This window comes from Festucalex cinctus, chromosome 15, assembly GCF_051991245.1.
Source record: "Festucalex cinctus isolate MCC-2025b chromosome 15, RoL_Fcin_1.0, whole genome shotgun sequence".
Classification (NCBI taxonomy): Eukaryota; Metazoa; Chordata; class Actinopteri; order Syngnathiformes; family Syngnathidae; genus Festucalex; species Festucalex cinctus.
This window is the reverse complement of record NC_135425.1, coordinates 9711553-9728284: the sequence shown is the minus strand read 5'-3', so window position 1 is coordinate 9728284 and position 16732 is coordinate 9711553. Positions and strand designations below refer to the sequence as shown.

Below are 16732 nucleotides of genomic sequence, written 5' to 3'. Positions count from 1 at the left end.
GGGGGCGCAGAACTGGTTTCTCAGCTAATGAGAATGTCCCAAATTTCACCTTCCAAATTATCTATCTATCTATCTATCTATCTATCTATCTATCTATCTATCTATCTATCTATCTATCTATATTTGTTTTCAGATTTTTTTTCTCGCTACGATGGCTGATTGTAAACCAAAGCAGTAATCATTACAGACCATTGGGTGGCGGTAATGCGCCAACCGGTTAAACAAAGAAGATGGAAGCAGACGCCTATGACGTATTAGTCGTGTATTGGTGTAGCAATAACATCAACTCTACAACATTACTGTGCGACAAGAAGCGCCAGAGCCGAGTGTAAAACCTCCATTTTTATACCTGCGCTGTTTTCAGATGATTCTTTTACACTTATGATGGCTGAACGGAAGTTCACTCGGTGGTCAGATAGCGAGGTAGATCTTTTCTTGCAATTGGTGGCTGAGGAAAGGATACAGCAGGAGCTGGATGGAGCCCGAACTGAAAAAGTCTACCTGGAACTTTCCCAGCAAATGGCCACGCACGGGTTTGACCGCAGTCCTCAGACTTGCAGAGAAAAACTGAAAAAGATGAAGAGTGACTACAATGCCATAAAGGACCACGGTTGCCGCGGCAGTTTGTACAGAAGCGATTGGAAATGGTTCGGTCCGATGGAAGCCATATACGGCCACAGACGCAACAATCGAGGGCGAAGCATTCCAGTGAAGCAGAAGCAAGAGTGGTCCGTGGAGGAGACGGGATGTCTCATTGCACTGTGGTCGTCACCTGAGTCACGAAACACCTTTAGAGGCAGGGCCAAGTCGCTGATTGACTTCATTCGGCTCGAGATGGCGAGTGCTGGCTTCAACCGAACTGCGGAACAGATCAACAACAAGTTGAAGAAACTGAAAATGGACTACAGGGGCAAGAAGAAGTACCTGGATCGCAGTAACCTGGCGCAAATGCCGTTTTATGAAATGATGGAATCTGTGCTCGGCAACACACAGTCACAGTCGTTGAATGAGCACATCAGTCCTGCCACTGCGATACTGGAGAGCATCATTGAGCCATCTTCAGGGGTTCCTAATGGTAAGTAACTTCTATACTGTACTGTATTTTTTCTTTTATATTGGCCAACATTTAAAAAGTGTTCTTCAAGAATGAAACAGATGTTTCATTGCTAAATAGTTTAACATTTGTCATACAATAAATTTAAATGTGATAGTGTCATTGATAAAGTATAAAACGTTTACGAACTGTAGTATGAGTGTACGTACGTAGTTACTTCGTTTTGTTGTAATTTTATGTGAGTCAATGGAACTATAGTTGTGCGTGCCTAACGCTATGCTTTAAAATAGGAAATATAAAACAAACAAACAAATGATTTTTAATGAGCATTTCTGGTGGAAAGGTCACTTTCCACTTGGCTTTCAGTATGTTTCTAGCTGCTCCGACAACATCTGACTGGAAAAAATAGACCCTTCTAGTGTGACGTCACGTTGAAGTGCGCCCCTTGCGGTGGAGGGCAGGGCGTCAATGCGAGTGCATTAGAAAACAATCAGCGTGACCTAGAAAATGGGTCAAACAGTTGATAAATGAGCGAGCAATTTGGTGAAATTGTGAGCAGCTGACGGATGCTCTAATGGTGCATAAGTATTCAAGTAATTTTGAACAAAACGTTAACAACTTATCACAATTAATCTTTGCTGAGGAATGTGTTGTAAACGTGTGGTCTGTTTGTTAGCAGTGCTAGCAAGCTAAGATAGCGTGAAGACTTCGATATACAGCAAGACGAGTATATCCGGACACAAACGATTTCATGAATGACAAATTATACCATGAAAGTAGTGATCAACGTACTGTTTCAACCAAAAACAACATACCTTTAAGCTTCCACTTCCACTTTGCCCTCCGACATACTCCATTTGTTTGTAGCTAGCGGCTCCAAACGACTGGTTTCATTGAGTCGCAGTAATGTAGTGTCCTACTCGGGACGTTTTTTTGTTTGTTTGTTTTTGACACTTGACATATTTCCCACCCTTTAACGAAAACGCTCGCCAAAAATCAAGCTATCTACATTCATTTGTTTTGGGAGGCGCAGCGGGAGCTAAGCAGTGACGTCAGCTGGAAGGGTCTATAGGTGTTTCTCAGCTAATGAAAATGTGTGATAACCTGGGGTTGTAAAATTATTTGATATATTCAGTAGTTTGGTGTAAAGGTTGAAATGGTGTCAAAAGTTAACATGCCGCTTAACACAGAAAGCAGACATGCTTGGTGTATTCAGCCCATTATATTTATTACACTTTAACTTATAATAGAAATTGTACCTTAATAAATGTTAGAACTAGTCTAAAAGATTTTCGCCTGAAAGCAGTGTTTTTGGTGAACCAAGCCATGTTGTTTTTGCTGATTACTAAAGACCAGAAAAGGCTCAAAATAAACAATACTGTTGAAAACACAGAGCACGTTCAAAGTAACACCGTTCCTCATTTGGGATGTTATTTCTAGGCTTGCCCGATGAGGACAACATGATTACAGCTATTGTTGGTACACCACCACCTCCATGCGACCCAACTTCACCCTCCGTCCTGGCGGAAAGTGAAAAAAAGGATGTCGAAACAGGTTAGCCTTTGCCATTTTTGTACAACCTATCTCCACTCAGTCTTTTTGGTTTTGTCTTTGATGTTTCAACCTTTTTGTTTTGTTTTTGGGTTATTTCTAGGCTTGTCCACCGATGACCACGCCATTGTTGCAGACACTGACGAACCGCCACCTCCACCCGCACCCCTTCATTGCAATACAGAAATAAGTGCAACAAGTAGTGCCAAAAGAGGTACGATTTATACAGCTTTCACCCTATTGTCAAAGGTCATGAACATCAAATTACTTAAAAATGTTTTTGTGGATTACATCAGGTTGTTGGTTGATTAAAATAATGCACCCATTTTATTTGTTTGTTTGTCGTGGTTGTTGTTGTTTCAGTCATGACTCTGGAAATCAGACACCTGAACTATGTAGGCCAACGTCACTTGATTATATTTGAAACTTTTCAACACCATTATGTTCTTTTAAGGTTTGTCTGCTGAGGTCTCGTTGGTTGATGGCAGTTACGACCTTCCACCGCCATCAGCAACACCACTAGCACCTGCTCCATCGAACTCCCCTTCACCTTCCTGCAGCTCCAAGGAAAGTTCAACAGCAACCAAAAGGGGTAAGATTTAGGGGCTTAGATATGGAAATACATTTCTGCACTGTTGACACATAACGAGCGAGTTGGGTTTCTTATTTTTGTGGTTACTACTGGGCACGGTGATAGGAGGACCCATATTGGAGTGACTTTCAATTGTTTTTGTACACAGTGAAAAGGAAGCGACCAAGCGACGGCCTGTTGGAGTTTTTGGAGCGGTCAGACGAACGGTTCTTCCAGTTTAGTCGAGAGCTGATGCACAGGATGGAGGAGGACACAAAGTCCCTGCTTGGACTCTTAGGGCGGATGGTGACGGTGATGGAGGCTTCAAATAAAAATAATAATGAACACCATCCGTCCACGAGTTGAACTGCGATGGGATCTTTAGGAACGTTGGAGCTGTCTTTGTAAAATTTCACGTTTTACATTGACCTGTGGGGCGGGGCTTTTACTAGGTAGATTTTTGTTTTTTTTGTTTTTTTAGACCACATGGTGCGCCCCTGGCACACACTTGTCAATACTTTTGTATTTAAAGACTTATTCGGCCGCTTTTGTGTTGAGATTGTAAACACAAATTTGCACCGTCTGAATGTGAAGCTGAACTTTATGCCAAATAAAGGTTATGTTGAAAATGACAGTTAAGGGAGCTTTTTTTGTTTTTTTTCTGCTCCTCAAAACAGTTTCTGTTGACAAACTTTGGGGAGATTAACAAGTTAATACTTTTGGTTCTATACTGAGCACTGCCATTTCACGGCAACTTTACTTTTGTAATGAAGTGCTTAAATAGTCTCTTCTGCGCTTAAAAGAACCATCCATGCTTATATGAATGACTGACCCAAAAAAAAAAAATATCTGATAATTCTGTGATAAAACAAGCATACCATTTTGGAGGTGTGTACAGACAAAATGGTTGGCTGTTAAAACAATGGTGTGAAACTCTTGCCTTAAGTCTCAGTTCAGAACAGAGTCCAGTTTATAGTCTAAAATGAGGAATTTACAATGAAAGATTTACTAAAAGACCACATGTAATCATATTAAGGGTGGTCGGTGTTTACCACTCCTTTACTAAATACAATAGGTTAGACTAAACGTTTGGAGGTTATGTTTGGTAATATCAGGTACATTGTATGTGGCTATGTGTGAGGGAAAATATTTTGTGCTTGTTCGTCGGGTGGTGGCCAACAATACAGCAACAAATACAGAAAACTGCAATTCACGATGTAGAATGTGCTGATACATTGTTGTCCACGTGGGGTCGCCATACCTACATGACACGATTTTGTGATTAAAAGTGTCATAAAAAAAAAAAAAAGGTTTCCTTTCGTTAATGAATAATTGGTGTATATTCCTACAAAAAATGCTTTTGCTTAATCCTGAAGACAGTAATGCTTAATATGACACACAACCATTTTGTTTCCAGACTCGTTAGTGAGTGGAAGCGCTTCTATGACAGCCATGATGCAAATGTGTTGACCCAAATTTTTATCTTCATCTGAGGTACATTAATGTACCATTGTTGTTGTAATTTGGCTGGTTGGAGCGTGAGTAGCAAGAACAATGCAGATAAGAGGTGACGGTGATGTTAAGAAAGATGAACATCTAACAGAAAAAAATATGGTCAATGTGTGAGTTAAACCAAAGAGTGACTAGAAGCCCACCGTTTTCCCAAAAGCTGACTTGGAATTACATTAACAAATTGAGGGTCTGTCTGTCAAATATATCTGTTAGTTAACAGAAGCTAGCGCTTGTAAGTCTGTTGCGGCAGATTTTAATACTTGATTTATATAGCAAGCTTTTTATTTCTTCCTTTCATCAATGTCACACTCAATGTAGTGCTATTCAGGCTACACCAAGGAAATGTATTCCTACAAGACTTTTTTTTTTTTTTAATCCTAACAGAACACTGCATAAGCATATTTCATCAAACACTAGAAATGTAAGGTTTACTTACTGTGTAGGGGAGACCGGGGCTAGTTGTATCACTTTTTATACTTTTAGATATTTCTTGGAATCAAGACATCATATATAAACAAAACATATACCAGAGGAAAGACCAAAGTCTTGGGTATATTTTTTGTAATCATGTCATTTTCGTACTTTGTGTCAGTGTAGTTATAAGTTATAATCAAATAGAGCAGGGGTCTCCAAGTTCGGTCCTCGAGAGCCCCTATCCAGCCTGTTTTCCATGTCTCCGTCCTTCAGCACAGCTGAATCTAATGATCAGCTAATCAGCAAGCTTTGCAGAAGCCTGATAACGATCCCGATCATGAATCAGGTGTTTTAGTGGAGAGAAACATGGAAAACAGGCTGGATAGGGGCTCTCGAGGACCGAACTTGGAGACCCCTGAAATAGAGGGAGTGATCATGTGACATGTTGCCCCACCAATGGGTAAGTTGTCACACTATATTATGAAATAACTTAAAATCCTTAGGAACTGCTGGCATGTAGGACATAGCTCTCTGCCTCAAATGTCTGTTTTGCTTCCCTTAAACTGGAAATTTGAGATTAAATTGAATTTCAACAAATAAAGCATTTTGGTTAATGGATGGATGGTTCATTCTGAAACTTAAACCAGTCCTGACAAGTGGGCATACCGTAATTCTAACCACCGGAAAATCTATTTTCGAACAATGAACCCAAAACTGGCGAGCAAAATTCCTCACTCTTTAGACTCATCATCAGAAGAACAATTCTGGCATAAGTAAAATAAGAGTTGCCAGAGGCCCATTCTTTGCATATGTGACAACAAACCCCAAAATGACACGGACAAGTTGCCCCAAATTACCAGGTTGACTAATACTAGCTCTAGTTTAAAGTTAGCTTAAGGTAGAGCAGTGACTGAGGCATGACGAAATGCCTAAATCTCACCTCTAACGAGTCCACATGATTTGCTGCTAGAATTTGTCTATGTACGACGCCTGTTTCAAAATATATGAAGGTGAAAAAATTTACTTTGGGTTGTGCAAAACAGATAACTGGCACTCATTTCAGCTCACAATGTGCTATTCTCTTCTTAGACAGTACACAACACCTGACCATTTATACAAAGAAAACTAGTATTCCACTTTTTCGTTGCGCCCTCTGGTGGAGAAGAAAATTGCAATGTGTCAACTTACCCGTGATACAACTAGCCTCGGTCTCCTCTACTAAATGTTTATCACGACTGCACTAATTGTTTATTTAGAAAGTATGACCAATAAGTGAAGAGTCTTCAATGTAATGGAAGCCAATTTATTCGACAGCCTTAGTACATATATGTTACACATGGAAGTATTGTTTGTGCTTCAACACTCGCAAACATACATTCCCAATAAGTTAAACAGTTTGAGGACAGACTAATGTGCTGATATTTTTCTTAGATAAATCATTTGGAAAGAAATCAAGCAATTTGACAGTTAATCCTAGAGAACAGCAAATAAATAAATAAAAAATTAAAAAAAATAAGCGATTGCAACACAGATAACTTGTTATAGTGCAATATTCAACATGTTTGGTTAGGGGAAGAGGAAAGAGCAGGAGGAAATGAATGATTTTCTTTTTTTTGTTGTTTTAATTCTTGCAAAGCCATTCACCATTGGAGAGGATTTACATTACACCAGCGGAAAATCAGGCAAAGAAAATATAGATATTTCTCTTTTTTTCCGTTTCACAGCTACAGCTAAAACATCGCAAATACAGTGGCGTCCCATTGGCGTTAATAAAGGAAAGTTAGCACTACTTCACAGGCTGAAACATCACCAGTCAACAGTGAGAAGCTCAACAGCAACAAATGGCATTACGACACTAACTACGACAGCGCATGAGCCAATGAAACATAGTCACGAAGCAATCATAAGACTGACGGGATACAATACTGAAACACAAGAGGCCTTCGTGAAAGAGATTTTAGCAAGCAAACGGCTTTTTTTTTTTTTTTTTTTTTTTTTTTACATTAAAACATGACGTCAGTGGTGCAGGGTCGGCAATTAAATACTTTTGGCAGTCAGAGGAGGGATGATTCTCTTCAAAATTACCAACAGAACCACTATTATCATATACGCAACTTTGAACTCTCATTTCTCATTAAATTTGGAAATTCCTCCGCTATACGGGGGTGGCAGCTCAATGATAAGCTAACGGCAAAAGCATCCATGTGGTGAATTTGCATAGTCCGAGCTAACGTGCCGAGTCGCAAGCTGCGCAGCGGATGCTTCGGTGCACGTCTTGAAAGCGGAAAGGTTTTTCAGTAGAGTATCCAAACATCATCTTCAGGAGAAAAAAAAATGCTAGCTCCCAAATTCCACACAGAATACAAACACAGTTAACAGTCCAGACAAGTGCAAGCATGCTACTTGATACAAACATCTCAAATGGGCAGCAGGGGCGACTCCTCTCCGGTTAAATATATTTCTATATTGCATGTTGATTGATATGCTATGTTTTACAACTCGAACCTCTCGAACGGCGCATCCCTCCTCCACCTGCTTTCACTACAATGACACTAAAGCAGGTGACCAACAAGGATAGATTTACCTTTGACATATTCTAGCAGGTTTGATAACATTTGGTATGTTCCCTGGCTGTTACGGATATTTAAATCTTTCATTGCATCCATTGCAAAACATGAGAATACTTGTTTTACTCTTTTGTTTAAACATATATTTTCTTGTCATCGTAGATGTCTTTTTTATTATTATTATTATTATTCTCAAGCAAGATGCATACACAAGAAAGGAATGGTTGATGTAAAGGGGGAAGTAAGGAGAGAGATTGGATGATGGAGGGATTTTTAACTGGTCACTTCCTCATCTGGTTTGTTCATGGCCTTGAGTTGTTCCAGCAGGCTGGTGGGGGTAAAGATGTTGGTCGATCCTGAGGACATACACAAACAACACAAAAGGCCTGCAATTAGATGTATGCATTAGCATAGACACAGAGGGAAAATGTGTTTTCAGCTCTTGCTAGTAAGGTATTGTTTATTGAACGGGGAGAGAAAAACTAAAACTTCTGCTGTTACTCCTTTTGTTCATCAATGCATTCAACTTACAACTACTTCATTTTTATCAGCTAAATAGATACTAGTTGAATATACAGAGTGGAATTTAGGTTAAAATACAATTAAACTGTCAACAAGCTTCGATAAGCAACTCTCCCATCTTCCGCTCAGACCAAATCAATAAATGTATTACTTGGGGGGGGCCATCTTGTGGCACCTTGGTGCAAATGAACTCTGTTGAAGTAAGTTGAGGAGCTTCATTTGGATAAAAGTAGGGCTTGTTGCATTCATAGGCTATTTTTGACTCTTTTTTTTTTTTTTTTTTTTTTTTTTTTTTCCCCTGCTTTTTGCAGTAAGGTTCAGAGTTTATCCCTAAAAATTAGAACCGTGTCCACTAGGGATGTAACAATAATGGCAATATCGTGATATTGCGATTTCAAAACTGCCACAATATATCGTCGTTGTCATGTCATGATATTGACTCTTGGACCGCCAAAAACGTTTAATGACGTATTCTAAAATCCTAATGAATGCTGCCAAAAATGTTAATTTACATTTATTATGTTTTGGTTTTTTTCTCTCAATGGGCAGCACAACGTTTTGTGCTGCGCTGCCTTGTCACTAAACAAAAAATATTAGTGTCAAAATCACTGTTGTGCAAAAAAAGTATCTTTTCACAAAAAGCTTGTTTTTCTCTTAATATTTTTGTATTTTCGCTTATGTCACTCCAATGACCTAATTTCAAATGGTGATTCCTAAAGAACGGAATAAGATAAAAACATACTTTTTTTTCTCATGAAAGAATAGAATCCAATCTTTCATATGGTATCCAACCATATTTATGTCGTCATACCGCACAATATTCTGTTTTCTTTTAAAGATTAGTGAAAATGCTCCAAATCGGCTGGCACCGTTGGGGATAACGTTTGGCAGTCAAAGAGTTAAAAGCAGCACATCTGTTAAAAAAAAAAAGTCGTGTTGATTTCCATTTGTGCAGTTGTAGCACCCTCTGGTGGCTAGGTTTTTATTTTTTATTTATTTTTTTATTTTATTTTAGTTTAATTTTCACAAGGCATGTTTTGGCCCTTCTATGTTTAAAATCCACACTAATTGTCACATGAAGGCGAACGTAATTTACTTGTGAACCGAGTCGATATGTGTAGGAATTGAACGTGTGCTTGCATTAGAAAGTGCCTCAATATAAATACAGTATTAGATTTATGTTTTCAATAATTTAATAATATTTTTCATTGCTGTATTACACAAAAGCACAATATTAGGTGTTTTTTGTTTTAGCATGAGCTCTTTTTTTTTTTTTTTTTTACAATAATGTGCCCTTTTTTTTTTAATCGCCAACCTCCCCATAATATCGTGATAATTATCATATTGTGACCTTCATATCGTGATATCATATCATGATGTTAGGATATCCTTACATGCCTGACGTCCACATGAAGTTAAATGACTAGTTGACTTTCATACACTGGTGACACCAAATGTGTTGTCCAAGTTACACTAGGTAATATTTTACTATAAACCATGGTTAACTTATTGTTTATGCTTGTTTGGTGAATAAATACTGTTTTGTTTTTTTAATACTGTACAACATATTATTTAACCTTTATTCATCCAGGCAAAGCAGTTGGATGGATTCACATTTGAACTTGAACTTTCAAGACAGCTGAAGACACATTTCACACTTCTTTTTTTTTGGACCGGTGCAGGAGTGGAGTAAAGCAAACATCTTGCCAAATTTGGTTCACACATTCCTTCCAAAGTTTTTTAAACAAAAAAAAAGGTTCGACCATTTGATTTACTCCTCACGACACACGTTTGTCCTTATGTTGTTTGTTTCAACTGCAGAGCAGCATGTCATGTTCCCTCCTTTTTATCTTTCAATTATTTGTACACATTGCAGAAAATGACCAAAATCCACAGAAGCATCAAGTCCAATTTTGATTGGCTGATCACACAAGGGGGATTGTTTGACTCATAAACATGCTGCTTTTGTGCCCAAGAAACAAACAGCCTTTGGACTAATTAGTAATTAACCACAATACTGACTTCTTGTACCTAAAGCGCAAAACAAACACAAATACTTGCTGTAAGTAGGTGATGGCCATTATTGTGTGTTGAATGTAAAAGACAGTATGCGCCGGAGCAGACATACTGCCGACTGAGAAACCATAAATAAAAATCTGTTCGGAAATGATATCGCTTTAGCGGCTACGTTAGGGATGAGAATGATGTGCTGTGATGATATTTTCCTTGTAGAGATGTTATTGGCATGGAGATGAGTATTGTTTATGACCTGCTCCTACGATGCATGTTTGTCTGGTGGACTAATTATATATAATATTTACAACTGTATTGTATAATGTCAATAAGACAGGATAATGTATTTCTCTTTGATGACTACAGATTAGCTTCATTTAAATGACCTGAGTTTGTAAACTTAACATAGAATTGATTATTTTGGTGCATTGTGTACACGGTACACACAAGACACTTGGGACATCTAAACAGGCAACTGGTATGTATGAGGTGCTGTATAGGCCAAAAATAACCACATGCACACTCATAAAAATATTTCAAGCCTAATTTAAGATTTATGTAATTTCTTTACATGACAAATTCCCATTTACTTTTTTTTTTTTTTTTTTTTTTTTTTTTTTTTTTTTTTAGATAATTTTAATACCAAGCTACCAAATACAAATAAACCTTATATGACACAAATTCATCAGTCTAATAAAGTCTATTGATTTGAAATGCATAATCCTCAGGTTTATGTATTTAGTATAATAATAATAATTATTATTATTATTATTATTATCTGCATTCTGTATCATCCCAAACGCATAAAAATGTAAAAAAAAAAAAAAAAAAAAAAAAAAAAAAAAAACGTTTTTCACGTAGCGGTATATTTATCGTGTATAGGTTGCCATGGCAAACTCAGTTTACTTTCTTTACTTTTTTTGTGAGCCTGAGAGCTTCTCTGTTGGTCATGACAAATTTCTGATTTGCGAGTGGTAAATATGATTTTTAATGTTTCAGTCTATGCAGCACCTGGTATCAATGTCATCAAGTGTCCTAGTTGTTAGATTGCTAAAGCATATCAGGTGGAGCAATGCTACATAGCCACGCTACGTCAGCAGAGATGCGTCACACAGGAAATCCTTGAAAAAAGAAAAATGCAAGTCGCGTTTCCTTATTATCACCAAATTGGTCATACGTAACCGCACCCTCTGCTGACGAGCCGTCGGCCATGTGAGCATGTGATGAAGGTACAACACAACATCAAGGGAGTAAGGAGGAGAATCTCCTTCAATGAACTTCAACCATGTCCTGAAAGAAATCAAGGTGATTGTCGTGGCCAAGGGTTCATTAGAAAACGAAACAGTCAAAAGTGATAATAAAGATGGATCTTGGGGTAGATTAAATCTGAAGTGAGCGGTAAACGGTGAGTCTTTATACCATCGAGGGGCGATTTAATCCACCCAGCGGAGATGATAGGAGGCAGCAGGGATGGGGGTTGGACAACCTACTCAGGCATGGCCGCTCATCACCACACACTTGATCTTAATATAGTCTTTATTCTGAATTCACGCGCACCTGTGCAGACAAGATTTTTGGGAGGTTCTGGTTTTGGCACGGTGGTTTCTCATCCTCTTTCTACGTTTTCTGCATTAGGAACTTTTAACGCTGTATACAACGTCAGGTACACTTCAATAAATGATATCCAGCACAAGAGCTACATCAACAAAATCTACCTGTGTAGAGACTAGAATGCTCAGTTTTGATTGACACGGTCTTTCTCATTGTTATACATTTATTTTAATGTCCTGAGAAGCAGATTTTCCTAAGGAGCTTCTTGAGCACAAAACAAATGCGGTATTCCACTATTTTTTGGTCACCAAGAACCACATCATCACAGGAAAGAGGAGTACACTGTTCCCTTGTTTATCGCATGTTCATCTTTCGCAACCTCGCCGTTTCACACTTTTTTCACAGCGTGCTTTTTTTTTTTCTTTACAGCGTGTTTTTTGATTTTTTATATTTTGGTCTTTGCAAGGTCGTATCTCTTGAACCCTAAGTTTGACCGGGGACATATAGAGGCATCTGCAGATTGGTCTCATCGAGACCGTCAGCTTTCGACCTTGCCCGTTGTGTTTATTTATTTATGTATTTATTTTTCAGTAAAACATACCGACACAGGAAAAAAATTGATCGATCGCCCTTCTATTTTTGTTTTTCAAATAAATGTTTTGGATATTCATTTAATTCATTTATTGTCCATCCGTCCATTTTCTTGACCGCTTGCTCCTCACAAGGGGGGTGGGGGTGCTGGAGCCTATCCCAGGTGGCTTTGGGCAGTAGGCGGGGTACACCCTGGACTGGCTGCCAGCCAATCGGGCACACAGACACGAACAACCATCCACACTCACAAGCACACCTAGAGACAATTAGGAGCGCCTAATTAACCTGCCATGCATGTCTTTGGAATGTGGGAGGAGACTGGAGTACCCGGAGAAGACCCACGCAGGCAAGGGGAGAACATGCAATCTTCACCCAGGAAGGCCGGAGCCTGGACTCGAACCTGAGTCAGAACTGGGAGGCGGGCATGCTAACGTGCCGCCCTCATTTATTGTTATTATCATTATTTTAAAATCTACAGTTTTGAACACTGGGAGCGTATAGGCCTACCGTATTTAAATAAGAGATAGGTACAGTATGTATATATGTGTGTATATATATATATATATATATATATATATATATATATATATATATATATATATATATATATATATATAATAAATGAAAAAAATATACTGTGCTGTATAATAAGTAAAAAAAACAAAAAAAAAACACTTTTAATGGGAAAATTAATGTAAATGGAAAAAAAAGAACATATGATGAATGAAAAAGCATTTATAATAAAGTAAAAATCATACCATACCAAATGAAAAACATATAATAAACGAGAAATACATATAATTAATTGGGATTTAAAAAAAAATAATAATAACAACGCGTTTCCATTATCGGTAGTTTTTGGAATTAACACCTGTGATAAACGAGGGCACACTGCACTGGGTTAAAATGAGTCAGAGCTCCACCTAGCGGACAAATGGCAGTAGGACATCAATTTGAGTGACTCCAACACTGAACAGCATTTACTGTTTCATGACAAAGTAAGACCATATTCTGGCAGTGTTTAACTGACAAAGCTCTGGCTGATGATTATTTTGAAAAGGCAAGGCAAGGTAGCTTACAAGCTTTATTTAAATAGCGCGTTGACTAAACAAGGTAACTAAACATTTAAAGTAAAGAATTACAATGTAAGTTACTAAAATTTGATTAAATGAATTATGTTCTATGTACCTTTGTATAAACACAACATTCTGATTAATATAGCGTTTATTGCAATATGAATTAAGCATCAAAATCTATCCCTTTTTATCCACTGTTAGGGGGCGGCCATTTTGCCATTTGCTGTCGAGTGAAAATAACACCACAGTTGTTCAAGGCTCAGGTAACATCCAATCACAGATCAACTTCAGAAAACAGGTGAGCCATGATTGGTCGTAGCCTGAGTTCTGAGCAACTGTGATGTCATTTTCAGTTGCCAACAAGTGGCAAAATGGCCGCGCCCTAAGACTGATAAAAGCAGGTGGATTTTAATTCATATTCCAGAGTGGGGGTGCATAAAACATTATTGTGAAGAACATTTGTTGTTTTTGTAATAAAAAAAAAAAAAGTGAACATTTGTTGACGTCATAACTGACAGTTAACTAGTTGTTACGCTCCCCATCTATATAGGGGGCCTCTGTTTACAATTGAGTTCCATTCCTATGGGGGTGACGTAATCAGAATATCTTCATAAGGCTATCGCTAACCTATTCTCGCGCAGTAGTCAACTTATTTACAGTAAATATTTGTATGACAAACACAGAAAACACTTGAATGACATCCAGGAAGTACAGCGTTAAATAAGTGCGCCTTTATGTGCACGTGATGTTGTTTTTCTGCATCGCTATGCTAACTTTAAAATGTTTTGTTGGGACCGTTGTGAACCGAGGATGTCTGTGTACAGTCTAAGAGTAGTCACTAGTCTTAAATGTTGATAAAGCTCTTGCACTGGATTGCACATCAGCATCTATTGGGTTGTTTTAAGAAAATGACATCAACTGGGATGCATTTCTAGTAACAGACGGCCAAAATAAATGATGTAACTGTATGGTGAGCACAGATGTCTGTAAACACGATTTTGGCTGCCATTGAGGCTATAGTAGACCTTGCTAGAGCGGCCCATGCAGTGAGAAAAGGCCATGATGTACCCATCCCTGAGGGTCACGAAGAGGAGGAGGTGGTGGAGGTACATAAAACACTACTGAGTGATTAAAAAAAGAACAAGGAAGCCCTTGTGCTGTTCAAGTTCAGAAAGGGCTTCTTGAGCGGCTGCCTTTACTTTTTTCTGTGTGATTTCTCTCTCCCTCCCTCCCAATCTGTCTCTGCCTCACTCGTCTGAGGCGTCTGCGTCCTCAAAGGACACCCTAGTGGACTCTCGGAAGTCGGGGTGCTGCAGGTCCGATAAGAATTTGGTGGGGGTGAGCATGTGGGTGGAACCTGTAGGAGGAACAGAGGTGGCTTCACCACTCGTCTTTCAACACATGCCAAGGCCCTCATCCACTCTCTCCACAAACACCTTCTTTTCTTTCTTTCTTTCTTTCTTTCTTTTTTTTTAAACAACCAACTGTTCTTACAAACACACAGACACACTCATTTACTTAACTGTTCACAGAATACACACACAGAGAAATATACATTGTCACAAAACAGTTGGGATGCAGAGAGACAGAAAAAGACAAGGCGAAGCTGTGATTTAAAGACAACAGTTTTGAGCGGAAGCAGAGCAAAACAGGAACATAGAAGAGAGCAGCACTGAGAAGCATTAAGACATCAAATCAACATTCCAAAGGGACATCATCACGTAAGACAACACACAAAATAGACCTGATGGAATCACTTCAGTCTGGTTGTTAGACTAAACTGTCCAACTTTGCAATTTACTCTATATTTCAGGGGTCAACGACCTTTACTGTCAAAAGAGCCATTTTAGGCCAAATAAATTATAAATTATCTGTCGGGAGCAACAAAAGAGTTGAATATTGTGATCAATGAAACTGTGTGATAGCGTTAGCCTAATGTACTGAGCGCTCACTGGCTAATTAGAGCTGCCCTATGACAAAAATAATGTCCAGCATACAATAGTTTGAAAGTAATTTTCTTCTAATTTTACCTTTCTCCTTCCCATTTTCCGTTTTAAATTTTTATTATTATTATATTTTTAGACTTTCTGCCTTTCTGTCAATTTTTTTTTGTTACATTTGTTGACTGTCTCTTGTTTTTGCACAAGCTATTTTGGCATTTTTTCTGTTTTTTTTTTGGTATCAATTTCTGACATTTTTGTCAATGTTGTGGATGTTTGAACATTTTCCATTTGCATTTTTTTAAAATTAAATTCTGACATTTTTGGCAATTTCATAGACATTGTATGGCACGTGTGAAGATTCCTGCACGTTTTCGAGGTTTCTCCACTCCAACACACCTGATTCGATGTTCAGGATCATTATCAGGCTCCTGCAGAGCTTACTGATGAATCAGCTGTGTTAAACGTGGGGAAACCTCAAACTCAAGCAGGACTCAGGCCCTCGAAGACCGAACTTTGACACCAATGTTGGTGGTAATTTGCTGCTTTTCCTCTTCCTTTTTGAACATGTTATGGTCACATTTTGGACATTTTTAGGTTTATTTATTTATTTTTTTAAACTTTTTCCATCTACCTTTCGTCCCTATGGAGCACCTAAAATGACATGGGAGGAAAAAAAAAAATGAATAAATATGTTTCTTGTCCGGACGAGAACTTTTCCGGACCAGAAACTTTCTCGTACGGACCAGAAACTTTCTCGTTGGGTCTCATCCTGACCAGAAACTTTCTCGTCCGGACCAGAAACTTTCTCGCCCGGACCAGAAACTTTCTTGTCGGGTCTCATCCGGAAAAGAAACGGGTCTCGTCCCGACAAGAAACTTTCTCATCCGGACAAGAAACTTTCTCGTCAGGTCTCATCCGGACAAGAAACTTTCTCGTCAGGTTTCGTCCCGACAAGAAACGTTCTCATCCGGATAAGAAACTTTCTCGTCGGGTCTCGTCCGGACAAGAAACTTTCTCGTCGGGTCACGTCCGGGCAGGAAACTGTCTCGTCCCGACAAGAAACATATTTATTTTTTTTATTTTCTCCCATGTAACTTTAGGGCCTCCATACCTCCCTCCTTTTCTGACAACTTAGAAATTTTGACATTTTTTTTAATATTCAATTATTTATGTATTTATTTATTTATTTTTAATCTAAATCAATTAATTTAAAAGAATATTTTATCTAAAAACAAAGATAAATATGTTAAAAAAAAAAAAGTCTACTATTTTTTTGTTTTAGATCCACAGGGAGCCACAGGAGAAAGACTCAAGAACCGCATGAGGCTCCAGAGCCACAGGTTGCAGACCCCTGGTATATTTTGAAA

General features: G+C 38.4%; 2 protein-coding genes across 3 annotated transcripts in view; one reads left to right on the top strand and one right to left on the bottom strand.

The window, feature by feature from the left end:
* The first annotated feature begins 224 nt into the window (after nt 1–224).
* LOC144002312 (uncharacterized) lies at nt 225–4407 on the top strand. Its single transcript, XM_077497440.1, has 5 exons — nt 225–1075; nt 2495–2608; nt 2709–2819; nt 3060–3197; nt 3346–4407. Exons 1-5 carry the CDS (start codon nt 382–384, stop codon nt 3540–3542), a joined length of 1254 nt encoding a protein of 417 aa, XP_077353566.1. The 5' UTR covers nt 225–381; the 3' UTR covers nt 3543–4407.
* A 1984-nt stretch (nt 4408–6391) lies between these two features.
* The window catches only part of stxbp1a (syntaxin binding protein 1a), a 34471-nt gene continuing 24130 nt past the window's right edge, over nt 6392–16732 (bottom strand). Inside the window, exons 19-20 of one of the 2 annotated variants that reach the window (XM_077496589.1) lie at nt 14622–14779; nt 6392–8025 (exon numbers count right to left, since the gene is read on the bottom strand). In XM_077496589.1, coding sequence (XP_077352715.1) covers nt 14670–14779 — 110 coding nt within the window. In that variant the 3' untranslated portion in view covers nt 6392–8025; nt 14622–14669. The remainder of the gene's footprint in view (nt 8026–14621; nt 14780–16732) is intronic. The other variant, XM_077496590.1, reaches the window with a different exon arrangement.

Bases quoted from the DNA above. Each gene is read 5' to 3' on its own strand.
- LOC144002312 (XM_077497440.1), top strand. From the start codon at position 382: ATGATGGCTGAACGGAAGTTCACTCGGTGGTCAGATAGCGAGGTAGAT. The intron at 2,609-2,708 runs GTTAGCCTTTGC...GGTTATTTCTAG, and splicing joins AAAAAAGGATGTCGAAACAG to GCTTGTCCACCGATGACCAC. The intron at 2,820-3,059 runs GTACGATTTATA...TGTTCTTTTAAG, and splicing joins AACAAGTAGTGCCAAAAGAG to GTTTGTCTGCTGAGGTCTCG.